The sequence below is a fragment of the Mesoplodon bidens genome (genome assembly GCF_964165515.1).
Source record: "Mesoplodon bidens genome assembly, chromosome: 1".
Taxonomy (NCBI): Eukaryota; Metazoa; Chordata; class Mammalia; order Artiodactyla; family Ziphiidae; genus Mesoplodon; species Mesoplodon bidens.
In genome coordinates, this window is record NC_138176.1 from 20,680,880 (window position 1) to 20,706,833 (window position 25,954).

The 25,954-nt window shown below is 37.5% G+C and overlaps 1 protein-coding gene and 1 long non-coding RNA gene across 3 annotated transcripts in view; one reads left to right on the top strand and one right to left on the bottom strand.

Moving 5' to 3' along the window:
* MXI1 (MAX interactor 1, dimerization protein) overlaps window positions 1–25,954 on the bottom strand; it is a 105,331-nt gene that overhangs the window by 38,741 nt on the left and 40,636 nt on the right. For both annotated transcript variants that reach the window (XM_081243885.1, XM_081243886.1), the window contains exon 3: window positions 10,904–10,933. In XM_081243885.1, coding sequence (XP_081100011.1) covers window positions 10,904–10,933 — 30 coding nt within the window. The remainder of the gene's footprint in view (window positions 1–10,903; window positions 10,934–25,954) is intronic.
* The window catches only part of LOC308622452, a 264,527-nt gene continuing 262,707 nt past the window's right edge, over window positions 24,135–25,954 (top strand). Inside the window, exon 1 of the long non-coding RNA XR_014016637.1 lies at window positions 24,135–24,241. This is a non-coding gene — a long non-coding RNA (uncharacterized lncRNA). The remainder of the gene's footprint in view (window positions 24,242–25,954) is intronic.

Sequence of the window (25,954 nt, forward strand, 5' to 3'; positions counted from 1 at the left end):
CTGCTGCAATGACTTCACTGTATAGGCTACATTTTAGATGTGTAATTTTATCCTGGCTATGCTTCCTCTATTAACCATAAATTTTAGCTCTAAAACCCACCCATTACTTCATCTCTATCTCATATAACATTCAACTATAATTGAATTGAACTCTAACAGGTGCCTATCTCTGCACTTGGACAGCTATTTTTAGTCTGTCTACAGTTTTCAGCATTCCTACCCCTATAAAACTACAGTTAAAATATTCATTTACTTGCATACAACAATAAATGCATCAATTACATGTCGCTGACAAATGATGATGTTACTCTGCATACTGTTTGATAATGTTAACATCTCTATATAGCTGGTTCTACAGTTTCATAAGTAGCCAAATTCTATTAAATGTGTCCCCTACTTTCCAGTGCATAGCTACTATTTTAGGGTTCTGTAGTTACCCTCGATAGTTCAGTACTGTAACTAGACTCCTACTGTCTAAAAAAGTACAAAGAATAAAATTAACTTCTTCAGGGACTTTTACATGAATTTAAAAAATAAGGGCCAGTTTTCCATCTTTAGACTAAAAAGAGGAAACAGCCATCATTTTTACTTGCCTAATCAGAAAACTAGATCAGTAGCTATTTCCTGCTATCTGGACAATGACGTTTCTCCTTCCCTCCACAGCTATACTTTTTCTTCAAAAAATCCTCCAAAGAACTGTGTTTTTAAAAAAATTTATTTATTAATTTACTTATTTATGTTTGGCTGCATTGGGTCTTTGTTACTGCGCGCAGGCTTTCTCTAATTGCGGTGACCAAGGGCTACTCTTCGTTGCAGTACGTGGGCTTCTCCTTGTTGTGGAGCACCGGCTCTAGGCATGTAGGCTTCAGCAGTTGTGGCACTTGGGCTCAGTAGTGTGGCTTGCGAGCTCTAGAGTGCAGGCTCAGTAGCTGTGGCGCACAGGCTTAGCTGCTGTGTGGCATGTGGGATCTTTCCGGACCAGGGCTTGAACCCGTGTCCCCTGCATTGGCAGGCGGATTCTTAATCATTGCGCCACCAGGGAAGCCCCCCACAGCTATACTTTTAAAATTTTGTTGTTCAAGGCCTGACAAATACAATCAAGTTACATTTTAGTATACCTTAAGCAAAACAGATACAATTACTATATTCTTTCAATATATGGTCTTAATTTTGTTAAATTTCATTGTTAAGTAGAGGCTCTGAAAAATCTTTAAATATTCCCTTTTTATATGTTACAGAACTCAATCTTTTCTCATTATCAAGTACTTGAACCACATTAGGTAGTAGCACCATATAATATATTGGAAATTTATCTGTGGTTAATTACACATCTTAAGCAGTTGTAAAGTGTTGAGTCATTTGTGCAATGCCATCAGACAATGATGAAATCAGCACTTTCTAAGTGCCAAACTGTGAGGTCAGTAGACTTTTTCAGACCTTTTCCCCAGCCAATGGTGACTGATATGATGAAAGGATGATCACAAAGTTGGTGAGCAATTAGCCATTTTAGTGAGTGGTGAAGTGGTATCTCAATAGTTTTGATTTGCATTTCCCTAATGATTATGATATTGAGCATCTTTTCATGTGCTTATTGACCCTTTGTATATCTGTTCAAATCCTTTGCCCATTTTTATATTGGGTTGTCTTATTGTTTAGTTGTAAGAGTTTTTCATATATTCTGGATACAAGCCTCTTAACAGATATATGTTTTGCAAGTATTTTCTCCCATTCTGTAATTTGTCTTTACTTTCTTGATGGTGTCTTTTGAAGCACAAATGTTTTAAATTTCGATAAAGTCCTATGTATCTATTTTTTCTTGTGTTGCTTGTGCTGCTGGTGTCTTATGTAAGAAACCATTGCCTAGGCCAAAGTCACAAATATTTACTCTCAGGTTTTCTTCTAAGAATTTTATAACAGTTTTATACCTTAAATTCAGGTCTGTGATCCATTTTGAGTTTATCTGTGGATATGGTGTGAGATAGGGATCTAACTTCATTATTTTGCATATAGATATCCAGTTGTATCAGCACCATTTGTTGAAAAGACATTGAATTGTCTTGGCATCCCTGTCGAAAATTAATTTACCATAAATATGAGGGATTGTTTCTGGAATCTATTCCACTGATCTATAAGTCTGTAAGTATAAGAATACTTAGATCAATACCACACTGTCTTGGTTACATAGCTTTGTGGTAAGTTTTGAAATTGGGAAGTATGAATCTTCCAACTTTGTTCTTTTCAAGATTGTTTTGGCCACTCTGGGTATTATGCATTTCCATATGAACTTTAGGATTAGTTGTAAATCCCTGCTAAAAAAAGAAGCTGGGATTTTGACAGGGCTTGCATTGAATCTGCAGATCAATATGGGGAGTACTACAATATTAAGTCTTCCAATCCATAAACACAGGATCTCTTGCCAGCTAAGGTCTTCTTTAATTTCTTTAAACAGTGTTTTGTACTTTTCAGTGTACAAATCTTTCACCTCCCTTGTTAAGTTTATTCCTAAGTATTTGATTTTTTTGGATGCTATTGTTAATAGAATTGTTTTCTTAAACTCATTTTCAGACTGTTCACTGCTGATCTATAGAAACAGAACTGGTTTTTGTGTGTCAATCCTCAACCCTGCAACTTTGCTAAATTTTTTAATGAACTCTAGTTTTTTATGTGTATTCCTTAGGATTTTCTATACATAAGACAAGACTATGATATCTGCAAGTAGAAATGGTTTTACTTCTTCCTTTCCAATCTGAATGCCTTTTATTTCTTTCTCTCACCTAAATGTCTTGGCTAGAACCTCCAGTACAATGTTGAGTAGAAGGCATGAGAGCAGACATATTTGTCTTACTCCTGATCTTAGGGGAAAGAATTTAGTCTTTTACCATTAAGTACAATGTTAGCTGTGGGTTTTTCATAAATGACCTTTTTTATCAGGCTAAGGATGTTACTATAAGGTATTTTCATAATGAAATTTATATCTTAGTAATAAACCAAGGCTAAGAAACACTTTCAACTGAACTTTCCAGAATTACTGGACCCAATCTAAAACTACAGACTTTTGATCCAGCTGCAGTTCTATATTTCAAACCTACAATAAAGGTATAGTTTCCTTAACTACATAACTTTTTTTTAAATTAATTAATTTATTTATTTTTGGCTGTGTTGGGCCTTCATTGCTGTGCGTGGGCTTTCTCTAGTTGTGGTGAGTGGGGACTACTCTTTGTTGCAGTGCGCAGGCTTCTCACTGAAGTGGCTTCTCTTGTGTTGTGGAGCATGGACTCTAGGCACGTGGTCTTCAGTAGTTGTGGCACGCGAGCTCAGTAGTTGTGGCTTGCGAGCTCTAGAGTGCAGGCTCAGTAGTTGTAGCGCATGGGCTTAGTTGCTCCATGGCATGTGGGATCTTCCCGGACCAGAGCTCGAACCCGTGTCCTGCGTGCATTGGCAGGCAGATTCTTAACCACTGCGCCACCAGGGAAGTCCCACATAACCTGTTTTTAATGCAAGCTAATATCCTTCAATGTTAGTTGAGATAAGAGTTTTAATGAAAGTTCTACCAAACCAATCTTGCAAGTTGTTTTTCCTCCTAACAAATGTACATTGTTTTCTAGAATGTGTACACTGTACATAAAAGCATATGTTCTTTTTAAACAAGTGTCATTAAAGCACCCAAAATACGCAGCTAAAACCATTTAAGATATGCTCTTCCTGCCAAGGAATCCTAAATAGTCAGGTGATACACTAAGAAACAACTGCCTAACCCACGGTCAAAGATTTACTCTTATGTCTTGTTCTAAGATAATGTAGACCAAAACAATCACTCTGTCAAAATGTCCATGTCAAATGAGGGCATGTATATAGTCTAAAAAAAACTGTATTCATTATCATGTCCAAACCACTGAGATAAACGTAATACACCAAAAATTCTAACACAAAAATGTTGAAATTATTTATGATATTCTAGTCTCCAAGTATATATCTTTACCTCAAAAAATGCTTAACCATTTTCAAGTCATGGAATGAGAAAAGAGTAAAGACCTCACAAGTGCAGCATAAACTCCGTCAGGTAAACTGCTCCCCTTTACAAAATTACCTGTCTTTTTTTTAGTGTGCTATGTGATATCTTAATGAACTGAAAGAATCAATTAGCTTCTAAAAAAAAAGTTACCAATTCTCTTCTTATGAGCCGGATAAAGTTCTGCATCGTAAAAATCCTTTAGTATGTTGCCAGTTATCAAGTTTTTTCCATATAATTTATTTACATTTTAAGAATTCATTAAGTTTTCCATTTACCTCCTATGAAATTGTTTTATTATAATAATATGTCTTCTGAGCTCTCAAGAGTATTTTATATATTTGTCATTTTTCACTTGTCATTATAATTCAATTAATAACATATTGATTATAGATATGCTCAATAGTACATTTAATCATTTTTTCATTCAGTGAACATTTAATGAATGACTGCTATCTGCTAAGGGTAAATAAGACAAAGTCTCTGCCTTCCTGAAACTTATATTCTAGTAAAAGAAGTCAAATAACTCAAACAAATAAATAATTCATACAGAGATAAATGTTAAGGTGACAGAAAAGGCAATGGGATAGAAAGTGACTGGGGGGCAAATACTGTTCTCTAAGGAGATGACCTGAAAACTGAGAACTAAATAATAATGAAAGACTAGAGCAAGGGCTTTCCAAGCAGAAGAAACAGCAGGTACAAAAGCCCTAAGATGGAAATAAACATGGTGTGTTTGAGGAAAAGAAAGAAAACAGTGCCAGCTGGACCACAGGAGATGAGGGATAGAGTGGTAGGACTTTGTCGGCCATAGATTTTATCTAGTTGCAATAGGAAGCCAGTGGAGGATTGTAAACAGAAATGGCATGACGTGATATATCCTTTAAGAAGATTACTCTTGCTGCTATGTAAAGAATGAAATGTAAGGAGGAATGAATAGTAGCAGTTAACGGAAAATAATATTCTTTCTTTACACTGTTTCTTAGTCTGCTCTGTCCCTTTCTATTCCTAATGCCATCAACGGAATGCTGGTTCTTATATCCTTCTCCTACCTGGGCTGCTTCAGAATATCCAAACCAGTCTCCCTGATTTCACAGCTAGAGTATGTGTGCGTATAGGCGCATGTCTGTGCGTGCGTGTGTGCGTTTGTATGTGTATGTTTTGATCAACAGTCTCAAAAACTCACTACTACCAACAAAATAAGATCCAAATTCCTTGGCATTCAATAACACTGCAGTCTAGTATCAAACCACCTTTCTGTCCTCATTTCCCAACACCAATTTGATAGACTCTACTCTTCCACTATATATGGTCTACACACTCTTTCCTGGGCAGAGCTTATGATGCCACTGCTTCCATGGCTCTGACCCCTTTCCTTATTCTTTCCTTAGATTCAAAGTCTCTCCCTTCCTCTTGGCTCAGGATACATTCTCCTTGACTATCCGGGCAGTAGCTGTTTGACTATGACCACAGCATTTTTACATCACAAGCCAGTATACACAAGTTTCACAATTCTACATTTAACTTTACTTCAAGCAACGCACTTTGGTATCTTCTATTCTATGCTACTTCTTTTTCATATGACTCACTAAAATGACTGCATAGACTACTTAATGGGTTTCAACCTTCAGTTTGACAAACAATTTTAATGCATCCTTCTAGACATTAATTGTTAACATATTATACATATCCTGGTATTGAAAGAGGCAACTTATAACTACCAAAGTACGATGGCCTTAACCTTAAGGATAGGACAGGGTATCTTATACTTCATATTATGTACCATGATGCCAAACACAGTATTTATTAATCCTTACTGAAGAGAAAGACTGATATTACATATAACTATCATATTTATGATCAGATACGATGATTGACTGTTTTATGTTCCCATCAACTTGTTTCAAATTGTAGTTATGATGGTCAAACTGGCTAGTTTTTAATAACACTTTGATCTATACTTTCTGCCTTCCTACCTTACAGGATTAAACAATGGTTTTGCATAGTGGGAGAACACAGTAAGTACTCAATAAATGCTCATTTCCACCATTCCTTCAGAGGTATAAGAAAATCTCTATATGGAGGACACCTATTACCATTCACTGGGCATGCTTCTCTTTTATCACAAATACTCGGGGTACTTCTGCTCTGCCTAGGAAGGCATTGTAAGTCCAGTGTCCTCATGTGGTCCTTTCAGCTTTGCCAAAGTGGGGATAAGAGTAAGCCTTTTGTTTCAATGGAATGACAACTATTAAGGTTAAACGGCCTCTCCTGCTGTCAGCACTAAGGTTCTTGATCATTAAAGTCCTATTAAAGTTGTTGACTCTTTCAAAAACATCTTCAGTAATTTGAATTAAGAAAATGAAAAAGCAATGAAGTGATCTAAAATCTGTACTGAATGGTTTCTTCTCTGGCAAAGGACCCAACTTATAAGATAAGCCAATGGGGCAATGTATATTCTTAATTTTCAAATCTCAAAGACTCAAAAGTAAAATTAACTTCACCATGAGATGATCCACATAGGCTCCTGAGGAATGCGGAACAGCTAAAGGTACTCTACTTCCCATTACTTCTACCTCCTGAGCCTGTTACGACCTCTTGTAGGTCTAGAGGGACAGGGTGAATACACAGGTAACAAATGTTCTGTACCACCTAGACCAGGCTCAGTGTAACCATCAAGGTTTTAGGCGGAAAAAGAAACCCAGGACCTGTCCAAGAAAGAATCTGAATTTCTTTATCAGGTCTGAAACTACCTAAAAGCTCCCTAGTGGGCTATAGGCATCTTGGGGTAATTGTGGGCCAGAGCAAACTACTCTGTGCTCGCCAGACCCTCTGAAGTCTGAGAGTACGAACCTCAACATTTGTTGGCTATTGTCTCCTCAAGGCCAGACCCAGGGTTTCAACAATCTTAGGGCTCTGTTTAAGATAGCCATCTGGGGACTTCTCTGGTGGCACAGTGGTTAAGAATCTGCCTGCCAGTGCAGGGGACACGGGTTCGAGCCCTGGTCCAGGAAGATCCCACATGCTGCAGAGCAACTGGGCCTGTGTGCCACAACTACTGAGCCTGCGCTCTAGAGCCCACGAGCCACAACTACTGAGCCCGAGTGCCACAACTACTGAAGCCCGTGCACCTAGAGGCTGTGCTCCGCAACAAAAAGAAGCCACCACAATGAAAAGACCGTGCACCGCAATGAACAGTAGCCCCCGCTCGCTGCAACTAGAGAAAGCCTGCAAGCAGCAACAAAGACCCACCTCAGCCAAAAATAAATAAATAAATAGATAGATAAATTTAAAAAAAAGATAGCCATCTGGAATTACTCTGTCATTCACTAACAATTTAAACTCATCTACTTTAATTCTCACTGCATTGCCCCAGTAAAAAAACCCCACTAACTTGGAGTAGCTTTATATGCAAGATTTTAGAACTAAGCTTTTTAAAAAAACTTTTGATATGAACATATTGTATGTAGAGCGGCAAAATTTCAAAAATATGACTTGCTTCAGGGATATCTTTTCAGAATGAAAACAAAATCAAATCACTCTTTTGACAGTGAAGTACTTTCCCCATATAAGCTCACACTCAAAAGCAAATGAAAGGTAAAGCCAAAATTCTATTTATTTTAAAGGGTGCCAAATCTACATTAACTTTTTATTTAATATGTCAAATAAAAACACTGCCTTAGAAAAAAGGATCATTAAATAGAACTGGTGGGGGCCTAAAAAGTGTAATAGTAATACAGGCTTAAAGATTAAAAATATTCTTGTGCTGCTTTCCTGCTCTTTGGCTAAAACATCCCCCCACCCCTCCCTTTAAATCATCCCGTGTCTACCAATATTTGTTTTCTTGTTAGATCCACTTTTCAGAAGTGAAGTATACGTTATTCAATTGGATTCTTCCTTTAACACTCATCCTCTGACACATTCCACTAAATTAGAGATTTATTTATATTGATAAATATCCCTTTAAAAAACAAATATATCTTGGAAAGGTTAATTCTATATTACCTTTCAACCTCAAAGAAGAGAGGGAGGGAGGACGAAAGAACAGGAGGGAAGACGAGAGAGAGGAGAAGACATAATTTGAGAAATAAAGACACTAGGACTATCAGAAGAGGACAGAAAAGGATGAGTGAACCATGCCTTAAGAGAGGTAGGGTAGGAAACCAGCCAGAAAGTCTCAGACCTAAGTAAATAAAATGGGAACAAAAAGCCTTCACTGGAGAGAGCAGAGATCAGGTACAGTCCAGGTGATAAAAGCCACACATGCTACTCCAGTGCTATAGACAGATACTAGATTAAACAATTTACAGGGCATATCAAAGTGACACTATGGGTGATAAGCCTATCAATAAGTCAGAATTGATAGACAGAATGCATTGAATGAAGTTTACTCAAAGGTTTTAAAAGCTCAATTCCAAATACTTTACTAAACAGTCTCTTTACTCGCGTGTTAAACAAAGGTTTTTGCTAGATTTCCAATGAGGGTCTCCCAAGGGCCACATTCATGTGGGTGAAATAATTATAAAAGCCACATGTTTATCAGTATTTAAAACATATGGCCCAAAAATACACTCTGTGCTCTAAAGGTCAAGAGAAGGTTTTATTTTTAGTATCTTCAAAGCTGTTATTTCTTAGTCCTTTTGCCATGTTTAAACTAGCCAGATACTTCCTTTAATATACTAGAAATATAAGACAGAAAAGAAACTCTTTAAAATAAAACATTTCCTGCCAAACTGCTTTGCCTCAAAACTAGCAAAACATTTTTGACTAGACCACTGAACTTTGCTCCAGTTTTATCCTTCATTCAGTATTAAAGCTACCATCTACTATACATGCATCAAACGCTAGACACCAAGAATACAAAACTGAACAAAACAGAATCCCTACCTTTGAGGTAGTCATAGTCATTTGGCAGAAAGAGACATATAAACAGATAATTATAAGACTACCTGATTAAGTTTTACAATAGGAGATATGAACAGAGCATTGTGCAAATAAAGTGGTAAAAGCCACTAAGTCAGCCTGGAGGACAATGCTAAGCCTCTTCAAGAGGATTTGACATTTAAATTCATCTGCAATGAGGCTGTTGGGTTAGTCAATATGTAAGGACCCTTCTATTTAAAAAAGGGCAGGACAAAAAAGCTGAAGGTCAAAGAGATCTTGTTTGTCAAAAATGGGTGGTCCACCCAGCTATTCTACTTCTGGGTATTTATCCAAAGAACAGGAAAACAGTGATTTGAAAAGATATATGCACCCCTATGCTCACTGCAGCATTATCTACAGTAGTAAAGATATGGAAATAACCTAAGTGTCCATCAATGGATTAATGGATGATGTGGCATGTGTATGTATGAGTGTATACACACACACACACACATACATGCACACGAGGGAATACTACTCAGCCATAAAAAAGAATGAAATTCTGCCATTTGTGACGACACGAATGGACCTTGAAGGTATATGCTAAGTGAAATAAGCCGCATAGAGAAAGACAAATACCTATGATTTCACTTGTACGTGTTATCTAAAAAAACAAAATAAAACAAAAACAAACCTATAGATACAGAGAACAGATTATTGGTTACCAAAGGGGAAGGAGGTTGTGGGGCAGGGTGCAATGGATGAAGGGGGTCAACTGTATGGTGATCACTTTTTAGTGCATACAGATGTCGAATTATAGTGCTGTACATCTGAAACTTATATAATTTAAAAAATGGCTAATATAAACAATTCCAGTTTGTTGCTTATTACTTTAACCTCTGTACTAAAAAGAGAATATTTAGTCATTCAATCCTCATCTTCTCCCCCAAACTTGTCCCCTTCCTATATTCCTTTTTCTAGTAAATGATAATACAATCTAAAACTTAACCTTCCATAGCCAACTAATCACCAATTTCTATTGATTTATATTCCATACTATTTCTTTATTCTGTCTATTTCTATCTCCAATGGCTACCATCATCTCTTACCTTGGAGACTTCCAATGGCCTCCAAAGAGTTTTCTTGTCTCTGAGATCCCTTCTGCCAATCAGCCAATTCTTTATACTGTAGCCAAAGTGATCTTTCCAAAACCCAAATCTGATCATATGACAACCCACCTTAAAATCATTCAACTGCTCCTTACTGCTCTCAGAAAAAGTCCAAACTCTTCAGCATAATTGTCAACATCTGGCCTTGCTTGCCTCATGTTACCATCTTTTATATTCATACTGAACCTCTTGCAGTTTCCTCAATAACCAGTGCTCACTATCCTCTGGAAAGCCTCCTAAGACTCCCTCAAGAGAGAATCAGGTGACCTTCAAAAATGATCTTTCAGCATCCTCTGCTTCTCCATCATCATACTTACCACACTATACAGTATTTTAATTACTTATCTTTCTCTCCCAGGAAGCTAAAAATTCCTTAAGGTCAGAAACTGCCTTACACATTCTTGTATTTACTATGTAAAGCATTATGCCTGCCTGGCACTAACATATAGATGGTGCAAGATAAAGATTTGTTGAATGCATGAATGAATGAATGAATGAACTGCAAAGAAAGAGAAATTCAATATCCTACAATTTGCCATAATAGTTATTAGCTACATTACAGAAACCTAATCCTTTAGCAAGACCATATTTAAGCCAGGAGCCTATCACAATTAACCTGTTGAGACAGAAATAAAGAACGCTCAACATAAACTCAAAATTCAAATAAACTTAGAGTATATTTATGTCTTCCAGTTTAGACAGCGTAAGCGGACTATTTTTTGGAGAGAATACACATATATCAGAACCATGATATGTTACACATGTAAAAAAGTTATAACTACATATGCAATATATTTTCACAGGTAAAATGTTGAGTTTGCTTTTTAACATATATGAAAGCTGCACCTCATCACTGACTCACCGATTCTTTTCCAGCTCATTGTGTGTAGACCTAAAAGGCAGGAAAAAAGGGGGAAAAAAAGAGTATTAGCCATGTTTTGTTGCTGAGGCTATAGAAAGAGGGATTAGTTTAGGTACTGCTAAATAAATTCACCCAGTTAATTTATTTAACAATGCAATACATGGTCAGACTTCTATCTATCTCACTCATCAAGAAGAAATAGTCTATGTTCATTAAGACTGTTCATTGAGGTATACCGTTTTCAGTTAACAACTCTAAATATTTTGAAATTAGGATCTCATTATCATTTTTAATAAAATTGATACTAGCAAGTATTCTCTTGCCTACTTCTAGGATCCTATGTTTTACTGATTTGTAGACATCATATTAGAAATTTTAATTCAAACATAATCCAGGTATATGTACTTCTGTGTCCTCTTCTATCTCCACTTGCTTACTCCTAAACATAGGGAGAGAAAATGTTTTGGCCACCACAGAAGCTGAAACAGGCTTGCCTTATTGCTAAGTGATACAGACAAATTCAAGCCTTCCTTCCTTGAATGTGAAACATAAATCAAAAAAAGTTATACAAGGGAAAAAAATAACATGAACAGAAGAAAATATATTAATAAAATAAAAAACACATGTTTAAAAGACTGGGAGGATACACCTCAAAATGCTAACTAAGTCTTCTATTTGTGACTTTTTTTCATTTTACTTATTAGTATTTGTTATAATAATACTTACCATCAATTGAACAAGCTGAGTGTCTGCTAAACAGTTAACATACATTACCTCATTTTATCCTCCAAACAACCCTCGTTTTATAAAAAAGAATACTGAGGTTCAGAGAGGTAAAGAGACATGCTCTTGTCCCAAGAATATAAGTCGCAGCCATGATTTAAGCCTACGTCTTTGTTACTCCAAACCCCAAGTTCTTAACCACTCAGTGACAAGCAATACTGAAGAGAGGTTAAAGGCAAAGACTCTAAGGCCTGACTGACTGGGTTCAAATATTGTGTGGCCTTTTAAAAGTCCCTTCATTTCTCTGTGCTCAGTTTTCTCATCTACAAAATAGGAAAAATAACAGTACTTGCCTCATATGATTGTTATGAGGAATAAACAAGTTTATGTTGAACATCAAAATATAACAAACTCTACCTAAAGTTAGCTACTATTAGAATTATGTTATACTAAGTTCTCTTGAATAAACGTACTACTTTTACAATAGTTTAGCATTAACAATAACGGAATTTTATAAAGGAAAATTTAAGTTCCTTCATCAGAACTGAAACTTTAAGCATTTAATATATTCTGGTTAATGTCAAAAGCCTTCAGATTATTACATTACTGATTACTTTAATCTGATTTATTATTTTAATGGATATTTAATAATCAAATTTCTAAATTTTAACAGTAAGAATATTTTTGTCAGTCTCATAATTTGTGGAAATTTTACCCACTGTCTTAGTTCAAGAGCCAAAAGGTTTCTTTGAATTACTGTCTACTGTCCACCTTTTGCTTTCTTAGCAGTTTCATAAGGTCCAAGTGACACAGGATGAAAAAGACTGATGTTCATTTTCTTTTTTTTTTTAAAACATCTTTAATGGAGTATAATTGCTTTACAATGGTGTGTTAGTTTCTGCTTTATAAAAAAGCGAATCAGCTATACATATACATATATCCCCATATCTCCTCCCTCTTGCGTCTCCCTCCGACCCTCCCTATCCCACCCCTCTAGGTGGTCACAAAGCACCAAGCTGATCTCCCTGAGCTATGTGGTTGCTTCCCACTAGCTATCTATTTTACATTTGGTAGTGTATATATGTCCACGCCACTCTCTCACTTTGTCCCAGCTTACCCTTCCCCCTCCCCATGTCCTCAAGTCCATTCTCTACATCTGCGTCTTTATTCCTGTCCTGCCCCTAGGTTCTTCAGAACCATTTTAGTTTTAGATTCCTAATATATGTGTTAGCATACGGTATTTGTTTTTTTCTTTCTGACTTACTTCACTCTATATGACAGACTCTAGTTCCATCCACCTCACTACAAATAACTCAATTTCGTTTCCTTTTATGGCTGAGTAATATTCCATTGTATATATATACCACATATTCTTTATCCATTCACCTGTCAATGGACACATAGGTTGCTTCCATGTCCTGGTTACTGTAAACAGAACTGCAATGAACATTGTGGTACATGACTCTTTTTGAATTATGGTTTTCTCAGGGTATATGCCCAGTAGTGGGATTGCTGGGTTGTATGGTAGTTCTATTTTTAGTTTTTTAAGGAGCCTCCATACTGTCCTCCACAGTGGCTGTATCAATTTACATTCCCGCCAACAGTGCAAGAGGGTTCCCTTTTCTCCACACCCTCTCCAGCATTTACTGTTCGTAGATTTTTTTTTTTTTTTTTTTTGCAGTACGCAGGCCTTTCACCGTCGTGGCCTCTCCCGTTGCGGAGCACAGGCTCCGGACGCGCAGGCCCAGTGGCCACGGCTCACGGGTCCAGCCGCCCCACTGCATGTGGGATCCTCACAGACCGGGGCACAAACCCGTATCCCCTGAATCGGCAGGCGGACCCTCAACCACTGCGCCACCAGGGAAGCCCTTGTTTGTAGATTTTTTGATGATGGCCATTCTAACTGGTGTGAGGTGATACCTCATTGTAGTTTGATGTTCATTTTCAAGAGATTATCTTAATAAAAAAACACCTCTCTCTCTCTCTCTCTCTGGAGATGTAAAAAAAATCTCAGGATGCTTTAAGAGTTCAGACAAATTAATGGCAAGGATATGTATGACTCAGATGGGAGAAACAATAAAAACACAGCATTTTTAGAATAACACAGACTCAGACTTCAAAACTCAATAAATTACAACCAAATCTCTAACACATATAAGTATTTATAAAAAGGTTTAAGTTCTTTTTTGTTTGAATGAAATGTCAAAGTAAATCAATAAGTTAGAAGAGGGAAAAGGTGTATTTTAAAGAGATTTAAAGCAAAAAAATATTGTCCAAAATTTGAACGTGTAATCAATAATAAAATTTTCCACGCACCCCCTCTTAGTAAGTTTTGGGTTAATTGCCTTAATCTGAGAAGAAAACTCAGAACAAGTAAAACAAAAACAATGAAATACTATAGTAAGGGGACCTCCCTGGTGGCACAGTGGTTAAGAATCCGCCTACCAATGCACGGGACATGGGTTCGAGCCCTGGTCCGGGAAGATCCCACATGCCTTGGAGTAACTAAGCCCATGCTCCATAACTACTGAGCCTGTGCTCTAGAGCCCACGAGCCATAACTACTGAGCCCGAGTGCCACAACTACTGAAGCCCGCGTGCCTAGAGCCCGTGCTCCACAAGAGAAGCCACTGCAATGAGAAGCACGCACACGGCAACAAAGAGTAGTCCCTGCTCGCCGCAACTAGAGAAAGCCCAATGAAGACCCAACGCAGCCAAAAAATTTAAAAAATAATTAATTAATTTAAAAGAGCGCGCGCGCGCGCGAGAGAGAAGCAGAGATTAAAAAAAAAGAAATACTACAGTAAGTAATAAATGGAAATAATCTATTTAGAGAGACGAAGACTATGTACTGTATACTTATTTCAAACAGTCTGGCATCCCACATATGGCATTAAATGCAAAAGATATATATCCGGGCTTCCCAGGTGGCTCAGTGGTTGGGAGTCTGCCTGCCGATGCAGGGGACGCGGGTTCGTGCCCCGGTCCGGGAGGATCCCACGTGCCGCGGAGCGGCTGGGCCCGTGAGCCATGGCCGCTGAGCCTGCGTGTCCGGAGCCTGTGCTCCGCAACGGGAGAGGCCACAGCAGTGAGAGGCCCGCGTACCGCAAAAAAAAAAAAAGATATATATCCAAAGATAACCAATTGCTGAGTTCCAGCATTATATTGAGCCTACTATCAAAGCTAGCACCAAAAGAACATAATCTGAACCACTGCTGTGAACAAAATTAAAACAGCAGGTTCTTCCCACCTCTCTCAGATTTTTCTTTATTATCTTCTTAAAAAATATAAAATGATAGCTAAGTATATGAACTTTTCCACCAAACCAGAAAATGTATGCCATATCTAGTTATATCACTAGTAAAATTGAACAAGATTTCCAAATACCAAAAAGCAAAAATGATCATATATGTACTAATCTTTATCATATTGCCGTAATCTTCCAATTTTTAAAAAATGCATCAGTAGTGTTTACTCCTATTTTGATGACTTTTTTGCCTCTAATATCAAGTCAACAAATACTGCATATCTTCAATGTTCAAAATTGGCTTAAGCTGAAAGGAATCAGAGACAGTCTCTAGCTGGTAGATTAAGACATTTACAGGAATAATTATAACTCAAGGCAAAACAAATATATTAAGAAATGTACAAAGTGTTGTGGGAGTTTAAAGGATGCAGAGTTTACATACAAATGGGGCTATCAGAAAATGGGGCTTTAGAAAAGGGGACATTTGATCTGCAGCTTACATGATGAGTACATTTGCTACTACTAGAAACCAGACCTGGTAGGGAGAAGACATACCAAGTGGAAAGGATATAGCACAAGCAAACAAGCAGAGTTGAGAAATCCAAAGCAAAACCAGAGAACAAAAATGGAAAAAAGCCCTGAGTTTAAATATTAGCCCTATCATTCACATTAGCTGTGGAACTTTGAACAAATTATTTAACCTCTCTAATTAACAGTTTTCTCGTTTGTAAAACTGGAATAATACCACATGCCTTGGCTGGGTTACTGTGAGAATTAGAGAATAATGTAAAAGCATCAGCACCTAGTAAGTATTCAGTAAATGTTAGCCACTGCAAATATTCTTATTATTTTTAACAAGACTGAAAATATACTACCTAAAACAATGTTAAACATATTACATGGGGCAACAAATTGAGAGGTTCTTAGTAACACTTGGAATTAGCCTGGAAACAACCAACCAACCATAATGATTAAAAAAGAAACTGGGGGCTTCCCTGGTGGCGCAGTGGTTGGGAGTCCGCCTGCCGATGCAGGGGACGCGGGTTTGTGCCCCGGTCCGGGAGGATCCCACATGCCGCGGAGCGGCTGGGCCTGTGAGCCATGGCCACTGAGCCTGTGCGTCCAGGGCCTGTGCTCCGCCACGGGAGAGGCCACAAAAAAAAAAAAAAAGAAAAGAAACTGAAGGAAAAGATAGGTGTTTTGATCATTTAGTCGGCTGTGAGGACAGTATAAGATTTAAGGTATGATGTCTAATTATACGTACAAGCAGAAAATAACGATCCAAACAGTGCTGGCAAACAGAGAAGTTGAACGCATCACATCCTAGCACACTCAGAAACAACCGCTTTGCTTCCCTGAGCCTATATGCCTGACCAAGCCCTTCCAATAATATGCCATTAAAATAACCCATTATGATAAATTCCCTATAAAGCTGAGATGTTCTGAATAATCCATCTGGTTAGCACACCTTTCTTCTCCAAACAAAAATACACCTCTGAGAACAAACACTATGAACTGTCTTCCTTTCAGACACCCTTACTCTGAATGATTAACAACTTCCAAGGACAGGGATAAAGACATTTCTATCATTTTATCATCAAATCACAGGTAATCTTTTTCGCAAATACTATCCCTTTAAGAGACACGCTAACGCATTCTCTGTTTGAGTGGAAGTCATTATCTCAACCAAATCTGTGATTTCTCACTGACTACAACACTGCTCTAATATGTAAACTTTTAATTCTTTAGGGTGCAGTTTGGTGGCAGTCAATGAAATGAAGCGTAGAACTGAAACTGCACAAAATGGTACCATTTGGCTCAATAGTAGTACCACCATGGAAGGAAAATAAAAGCCTCCGTTCCCAGAATTAATATTCTCTTCCAACAAAAGAAAAGACTTCTATCTTTGTTGGATTAATGAGCCAACCCCTAATTTGTTAACATTTTCATTTCACTTATTTTCTAATCCTAAAGTGCCTAATGGATGTTGTCCTCCACACAATGAAAAGAACACATTCTATGACACTAAATGAATATTTTCTAACTGTATCCTAAAGCTTAAACTTCAGCTTTATTAGAGCAGGGGGTCTCTGAAGTATATACCTAAAGGGGGTTGAAAAATAATTGGCTCAATAGTGAAACTTCTATTTATGTTTATTATTCTTCTTAAACTTTATTCTGTATTTGTAAAATATTAGTACAGTAATACATGTATACAATTATCAACACATACAAATATATTAGGTATACAGAATTTTTTTGCTGCTAGTGGTATATAATAAAGTGGTCAATAAAGTTTGAAGAACACTGTAATAAAAGAAAATCATGCTTATTTCAATAAAGTAATTATTTCAAAGAAGTAGTTTTGTACATTTATTTCTATCACAAGTACATATTTTTTAAAAAACATTAAAGACAGTAAAACTTGAATACTGCACACTTTTAGGGAAAATGTCTCATAAGAAACGTACTACTTCTTCCATAACAATAACAAAAAAAACCCACCACAATATCTAAGGCCACAAAAAAGCAAGTGTCTAAACAGGATGCATAACAATAACTACAATTAATAAGTTCTTCTTAAAACTTACTATCAAAGCTGAATATATGCATACCTTATGACTCAGCATTTCCCCTCAGAGGCATACACCAAACTAATATACATAAATATGCTCACCAAAGGACATACAAGAGAATACACATTCTTTTCATACTAGCCCCAAACTGGACACTCAAATGTCCATCAATAGTAGAATGGATGAATAAATTATGGAACATTCATATTGATATAATGTAATACTATAGAGCACTGAGAATGAACTATTATGCAATAACATGGATGAATTTTCAAAATTTCAACATAGTGCTGAATGAAAAAAGGCAGACACAAAAATACACACTGCATAACCCCATTCATATAAAGTTAAAAACTGGCAAACCAATGGTATCAAAAGAAGATTGTGGTTATCTCAGGTAGGGTTGACAGTAAGTCTATAATATTTTATTTCTTCACCTTTGTGAAAATTCATTGAGCTATACACTTAGGATTTATACACTTTTCTGTATGTAAATTTTCAATACACAAAAAATGAAAAAATTACACATGAATCAAATTCAGTAAAAATCAATTCTCATTTCAAATACAGCAAACACTCTAATTTGTCTCTGGTAAATCTTTTGATATATTACATAAATGTCCCTAAGTTATGCACTTTGTAAAGCATAATTTTCAATAAATTTAAGTACTAAAATCATACAGAGTGAGTTCTCTAAGCACAATGGAATTAGAAATCAGTAACAATAAGATAACTAGGAAAATAGCAATATTTGTAAAATAAGTGACAAATCAAAGAACAAGTGACAGAGAAATTAGAAAATATTCTGAACTGAATGATAATGAAAACACAACATGTCAAAATTTGTTGGATGTATCTAAAGCAGTACTTAGAAATGTTTAGCTTTAAATTCTTCTATTAGTATAAAAAAGGTTAAAAAGTTATGGTCTAACTTTCACCTTGAGAAGCTACAAGAAGAAGAGCAAATTGAGCCCAATGAAATAGAAGAGGAAATAAGAAGTCACAGGTTAAAGAATAAATCACAAAGAAAACAAAGTATCTTCAGCTGGATGATAAAGAAATATAACATTTCAAAATTTGTGGCATGCAGCTAAAGCAGTGTTTAGAGAAAAATGTTTCTAGCTTTAAATCCTTATGTTGGGGTGGGGGGCAGTGATGGAGTCCAAAATCCATGCCTTCCACCTTTAGAAGGTAGGAAAAAAAAGCAAACTAAACCAAAAGAAGGTGAGCAATGGATCTCAACCGTGTGGGCTATTTTTCCCACCAGAAGATATTTGGCCACATCTGTAGACATTTTTGGTTATCACACCAGGGAGACACTACTGGTATTCTGTGAGGAGAGGCCAGGGATGCTGCGAAACATCCAATAATGCTCAAAACAGAATTATCTGGCAGAAAATGTCAATAGTGCTGGGGTTGAGAAACTCTGAAGTAGAGGAAGAAATAATAAAGCCAAGAACAGGAATAAACAAAATAGAAGACAGGAAACAACAGAGAGTATCAATAAAACCAAAAGTTGACTTAAGAAAAAAACAGTAGGGTTTCCCTGGTGGCGCAGTGGTTGACAGTCCGCCTGCTGATGCAGGGGACACGGGTTCATGCCCCGGTCCGGGAAGATCCCACATGCCGCGGAGTGGCAAGGCCCGTGAGCCATGGCCGCTGAGCCTGCGCTTCCAGAGCCTGTGCTCCGCAACGGGAGAGGCCACAACAGTGAGAGACCCGCGTATCGCCAAAAAAAAAAAAAAAAAACAAAACAGTAAAACTGATAAACTTTTCTAAAACTGATGAAGAAAAAAGGCAGAAATTACCAACACACAAAAAATAACTAATATCAGGGACAAAAGACAGCACATCACTACAGATACTACACACATTAAAAGGATGATAAGAGAATATTATGAACAGCTTTATGCCAATAAATTCAACATGTAGATGAAATGGACAAATTTCTTGAAAGATACAAACTATCAAAACTAACTCAAGAAGAAATAGAGAGTTAGTGTCAGCCTTGCATCTATTACGGAAATTGAATTCATAATCAAAAACCTGCCCACAAACAGAAGACCTAAATAGACATTTCTCCAAAGAAGATATACAGATTGCCAACAAACACATGAAAGAATGCTCAACATCATTAATCATTAGAGAAATGCAAATCAAAACCACAATGAGATATCATCTCACACCGGTCAGAATGGCCATCATCAAAGAGATCAGCTAGGTGGTGTGTGACCGCCTAGAGGGGTGGGATAGGGCGGGTGGGAGGGAGGGAGACGCAGGAGGGAAGAGATATGGGAACACGTGTATATGTATAACTGATTCACTTTGTTATAAAGCAGAAACTAACACACCATTGTAAAGCAATTATACTCCAATAAAGATGTTAAAAAAGAAAAGTAATGGTACCATAAGAGCAAGGAAAAAATTAGCGAGAACAACAACAACAACAACAAAAAAACAACCTGCCCACAAAAAAAACTCCAGGCCCAGAAGTATTCATTGGAAAATTTTACCAAGCATTTAGGGAATAAATAATATTAATTCTACAGAACATATTTCAAAAGATAAAGGAAATGGGAATATTTCCCAATTCATTTTGAGGGCAGTTATTACCCTGATACCAAAACCTGACAAAGAACTTACATTGAAAAACAAAACAAAACAAGAACACAGACACAAAAATTCTTGAGAAAATATTAGCAAATTTATAGAAACTATCAGTTTACAATAAAAAACTTGTCTGGTCTTTGTCCCAATTTCCTGGGACAGAGCTTCAGAAACCTTGGAATTTCCTCAGTTATAGGATTGTCTCTGTTATTCATGGTGGGCTCCTGGACCACTCTTGAGTTTATGCTAGGGAGATGACTTAAATTGGACTGGTCGTGCCAGAAAGACCAGCCATGTAATTAGAGGATTCAGGCTTTGAGCAACTGATATCAGCCAACCTCTGGGGAGAGGAGGGTCACTAGAGAGTTCAATCACATGGTGAATGATTCAATCAACTGTGACTACATAATGATACAGAAATAAAAACTCTAGTATCCAAGGTTCAGGTGAGCTTCCTGGTTGGTGAATACATCAATCTGCTAGCAGGGTAATGCATCCTGATACTACACGGAGAGGACACAGAAGCTCCATGCCCAGGATTCTCCTGGACCTCACCCTATGCATCTCTTTATTTGGCTGGTCTTTATTTGTATTATTTATAATAAAACTTGTAATCATAAGTATAGCACTTTCCTGAGTTTCATGAGTAGTTCTAGTGAACTATTGAACCTGAGGGGATTGTGGGAACACCTAAATTTGTAGTCAGTTGGTCATAAATGTGGGTGGCCTGGGGACTCTTAAAACTTGCATCTGGCAACTGTAGTGAGGGCAGTCATGTTGGGGGCTGCACCCTTAAACTTGTGGAGTCTGTGCTAACTAGAGACGTTAGCGTGAGTATTGCAAAATACACCGTGACCAAGTAGGGTTTATTCCAGGAATGCAAGATTAGTTTAAGGTTCAAAAATATGAATCAGTGCAATTAACCATATTAACAGAATAAAAAATAAAAACCACAGTATAATCTCAATAGATGTAGAAAAAGCATTTGACAAAATTCATGCATCCATTCATGATAAAAACTTTCAGCAAATTAGGAAATAAAGGAATTTCCTCAACTTGTTAAAAGGCATCTACAAAAAAATCTACAGTTGTCATATCAATGGTGAAAGAATATATGTTTTCCCAATATCAGAAGCAAGGCAAGGATGTTCACTCTCATCAGCTTCTATTCAGCCACTGTACTAGAGGTCCTAGCCAACGAAAGGAGGCAAGAAAAATAAATATCATACAGAAAGGCAAGGAAAAAGTAAAAATATCTTTAACGTAAACAACATCATTTAGTGTCTATTTAGAAAATCCTGAAGAATATACAAATTACTAGAGCTAATAAGTGAGTTTAGTGAAGTAGGTTTACAAGGTCAATATACCAAATTCAATTGCCATATACAATAGCATCAAAGAATATTAACTACTTTAATAAATATTAACTAATTTAACAAAGTATGCGCATTACCCACACTCTGAAAAACTACAAAATACTGCTGAATTTTAAAAACATCTAAATAATTGAATGAATGGGGAGATATACGATGTTCATGCATCAAAAGATTCAATGTTGTTCAGATGTGTCAAGTCTCCCCCAAATTAATCTACAGATTCAATGCAATCACAATCAAAGCTCTAGTAGGCTTTGTTGTGGAAAGTGACAAGCAGCTTCAATAACATATGTGAGAATGCAAAAGACCTAGAATAGTCAAAGGAACTTTTGAAAAAGATGAACCAATTTGGAAGGTTTACGCTACCTTATTTCATGACTTACTAGAAAAACTGCAGTAATTAAGACCGTGTGGTACTGTAGTAAAGATAAATATTTAGATCAATGGAGCAGAATAGAGAGTTCACAAATAGATTCATATATACATGGTCCTTTCATTTTTTACAAAGATGCCAAGGCAACTCAATGTAGAAATGTCTTTTCAATAAATGATACTGAAACAACTGGAGGTCCATTTGCCAAAAAGTGAACTTCAACCGTTACCTCACACCTTCTACAAAAATTAACTCTAAATGAATCTCAGATCTAAATGGATTACCTAAAGAAAACTTAAGAGAAAATTTTGTGATCTTGGATTATGCAAATATTTCTTAGGACATAAGAAGCATGAACCAGAGAGATTGGTTTAAGATGGCGAGTAGAAGAACGTGCGCTCACTCTCTCTTGCGAGAGCACCGGAATCACAACTAACAGCTGAACAATCATCAACAGGAAGACACTGGAACTCACCAAAAAAGATACCTCACATCAAAAGACAAAGGAGAAGCCACAATGAGACGGTAGGAGGGGCGCAATCACAATAAAATCAAATCCCATAACTGCTGGGTGGGTGACTCACAAACTGGAGAACACTTACACCACAGAAGTCCACCCACTGGAGTGAAGGTTCTGAGCCCCACGTCAGGCTTTCCAGCCTGGGGGTCCAGCAACGGGAGCAGGAATTCCTAGAGAATCAGACTTCGAAGGCTAGTGGGATTTGATTGCAGGACTCTGACAGGACTGGGGGAAACAGAGGCTCCACTCTTGGAGGACACACACAAAGTAGTGTGCGCATCAGGACCAAGGGGAAGGAGCAGTGACCCCGCAGGAGACTGAACCAGACCCACCTGCTAGTGCTGGAGGGTCTCCTGTAGAGGCACGGGGTGGCTGTGTCTCACCGTGAGGACAAGGACACTGGCAGCAGAAGTTCGGGCAAGTACTCCTCGAGCCCTCCCAAAGTCCGCCATTAGCCCCACCAAAGTGCCGGGTAGGCTTCAATGTTGGGTAGCCTCAGGCCAAACAACCAACAGGGAGGGAACCCAGCACAACCCATCAGCAGAAAAGTGGATTAAAGTTTTATTGAGCTCTGCTCACTAGAGCAACAGCCAGCTCTACCCACCATCAGTCCCTCCCATCAAGAAACTTGCTCAAGCCTCTTAGATAGCCTCATCCACCAGAGGGCAGACAGCAGAAGCAAGAAGAACTAAAATCCTGCAGCCTGTGGAACAAAAACCACATTCACAGAAAGACAGACAAGATGAAAAGGCAGAGGATTATGTACCAGATGAAGGAACAAGATAAAACCCCTGAAAAACAACTAAATGAAGTGGAGATAGGCAACCTTCCAGAAAAAGAATTCAGAATAATGATAGTGAAGATGATCCAGGACCTCAGAAAAAGAATGGAGGCAAAGATCAAGAAGATGCAGAAATGTTTAACAAACTCCTACAAGAACTAAAGAACAAACAAACAGAGATGAATAATACAATAACTGAAATGAAAAATACACTAGAAGGAATCAATAGCAGAATAACTGAGGCAGAAGAACGGATAAATGACCTGGAAGACAGAATGGTGGAATTTACTGCTGTGGAACAGAATAAAGAAAAAAGAATGAAAAGAAATGAAGGCAGCCTAAGAGACCTCTGGGACAACATGAAACATAACAACATTTGCATTATCGGGGTCCCAGAAGCAGAAGAGAGAGAGAGAAAGGACCAGAGAAAATATTTGAAGAGATTATAGTCAAAAACATCCCTAACATGGGAAAGGAAATAGCCACCCAAGTCCAGGAAGTGCAGAGAGTCCCATACAGGATAAACCCAAGGAGAAACATGCCGAGACACACGGTAATCAAACTGGCAAAAATTAAAGACAGAAAAATTATTGAAAGCAGCAAGGGAAAAATGACAAAAAACATACAAGGGAACTCCCATAAGGTTAACAGCTGATTTCTCAGCAGAAACTCTACGAGCCAGAAGGGAGTGGAATGACATATTTAAAGTGATGAAGGGAAGAACCTACAACCAAGATTACTCTACCCTGCAAGGATCTCATTCAGATTTGATGGAGAAATCAAAAGCTTTACAGACAAGCAAAAGCTAAGAGAATTCAGCACCACCAAATCAGCTTTACAACAAATGCTAAAGAACTTCTCTAAGTGGGAAGCACAAGAGAAGAAAAGGACCTACAAAAACAAACCCAAAACAATTAAGAAAATGGTAACAGGAACATACATATTGATAATTACCTTAAACGTGAATGGATTAGATGCTCCAACCAAAAGACACAGGCTCGATGAATGGATACAAAAACAAGACCCATGTATATGCTGTCTACAAGAGACCCACTTCAGACCTAGGGACACATACAGACTGAAAGTGAGGGGATGGAAAAAGATATTCCATGCAAATGGAAATCAAAAGAAAGCTGGTGTAGCAGTACTCATATCAGATAAAATAGATTTTAAAACAAAGAACATTACAAGAGACAAGGAAGGACACTACATAATGACCAAGGGATCAATCCAAGAGGAAGATATAACAATTATAAATATATATGCTCCCAACACAGGAGCACCTCAATACATAAGGCAACTGCTAACAGCTATAAAAGAGGAGATCGACAGTAACACAATAATAGCGGGGGACTTTAACACCTCACTTACACCAACGGACAGATCATCCAAACAGAAAATTACTAAGGAAACACAAGCTTTAAATGACACAACAGACCACATAGATTTAATTGATATTTATAGGACATTCCATCCAAAAACAGCAGATAACACTTTCTTCTCAAGTGCGCATGGAACATTCTCCAGGATAGATCACATCGTGGGTCACAAATCAAGCCTCAGTAAATTTAAGAAAACTGAAATCATATCAAGCATCTTTTCTGACCATAATGCTATGAGATTAGAAATCAATTACATGGAAAAAAATGGAAAAAACACAAAAAATACATGGAGGCTAAACAATACATTACTAAATAACAAAGAGATCACTGAAGAAATCAAAGAGGAAATCAAAAAACAACTAGAAACAAATTAACAACGAAAACACAATGATCCAAAACCAATGGGATGCAGTAAAAGCAGTTCTAAGAGGGAAGTTTATAGCAATACAAGCCAATGTCAAGAAACAAGAAAGATCTCAAATAAACAATCTAACCTCACACTTAAAGGAACTAGAGAAAGAAGAACAAACAAAATCCAAAGTTAGTAGAAGGAAAGAAATCATAAAGATTAGAGCAGAAATAAATGAAATAGAAACAAAGAAAACAATAGCAAAGATCAATAAAATTAAAAGCTGGTTCTTTGAGAAGATAACAAAATTGATAAAACATTAGCCAGACTCATCAAGAAAAGGAGGGAGAGGACTGAAATCAATAAAATTAGAAATGAAAAAGGAGAAGTTGCCACAGACACCGCAAAAATACAAAGCATCCTAAGAGACTACTACAAGCAACTCTATGCCAATAAAATGGACAACCTGGAAGAAATGAACAAATTCTTAGGAAGGTATAACCTTCCAAGACTGAACCAGGAAGAAACAGAAAATATGAACAGACCAATGACAAGTAATGAAATTGAAACTGTGATTAAAAATCTTCCAACAGGGGCTTCCCTGGTGGTGCAGTGGTTGAGAGTCCGCCTGCCGATGCAGGGGACGCGGGTTCGTGCCCCGGTCCGGGAAGATCCCACATGCCGCAGAGCGGCTGGGCCCGTGAGCCATGGCCGCTGAGCCTGCACGTCCAGAGCCTGTGCTCCGCAACGGGAGAGGCCACAGCAGTGCGAGGCCCACGTACCGCAAAAAAAAAAAAAAAAATCTTCCAACAACAAAGTCCAGGAGCAGATGGCTTCACAGGTGAATTCTATCAAACATTCAGAGAAGAGCTAACGCCCATGCTTATCAAACTCTTCGAAAAAATTGCAGAGGAAGGAACACTCCCAACTCATTCTATGAGGCCACCATCACCCGGATACCAAAACCAGACAAAAATACTACAAAAAATGAAAATTACAGACCAATATCACTGATGAATATGGATGGAAAAATCCTCAACAAAATACTAGCAAACAGAATCCAACAACACATTAAAAGGATCATACACCATGATCAAGTGGGATTTATCCCAGGGATG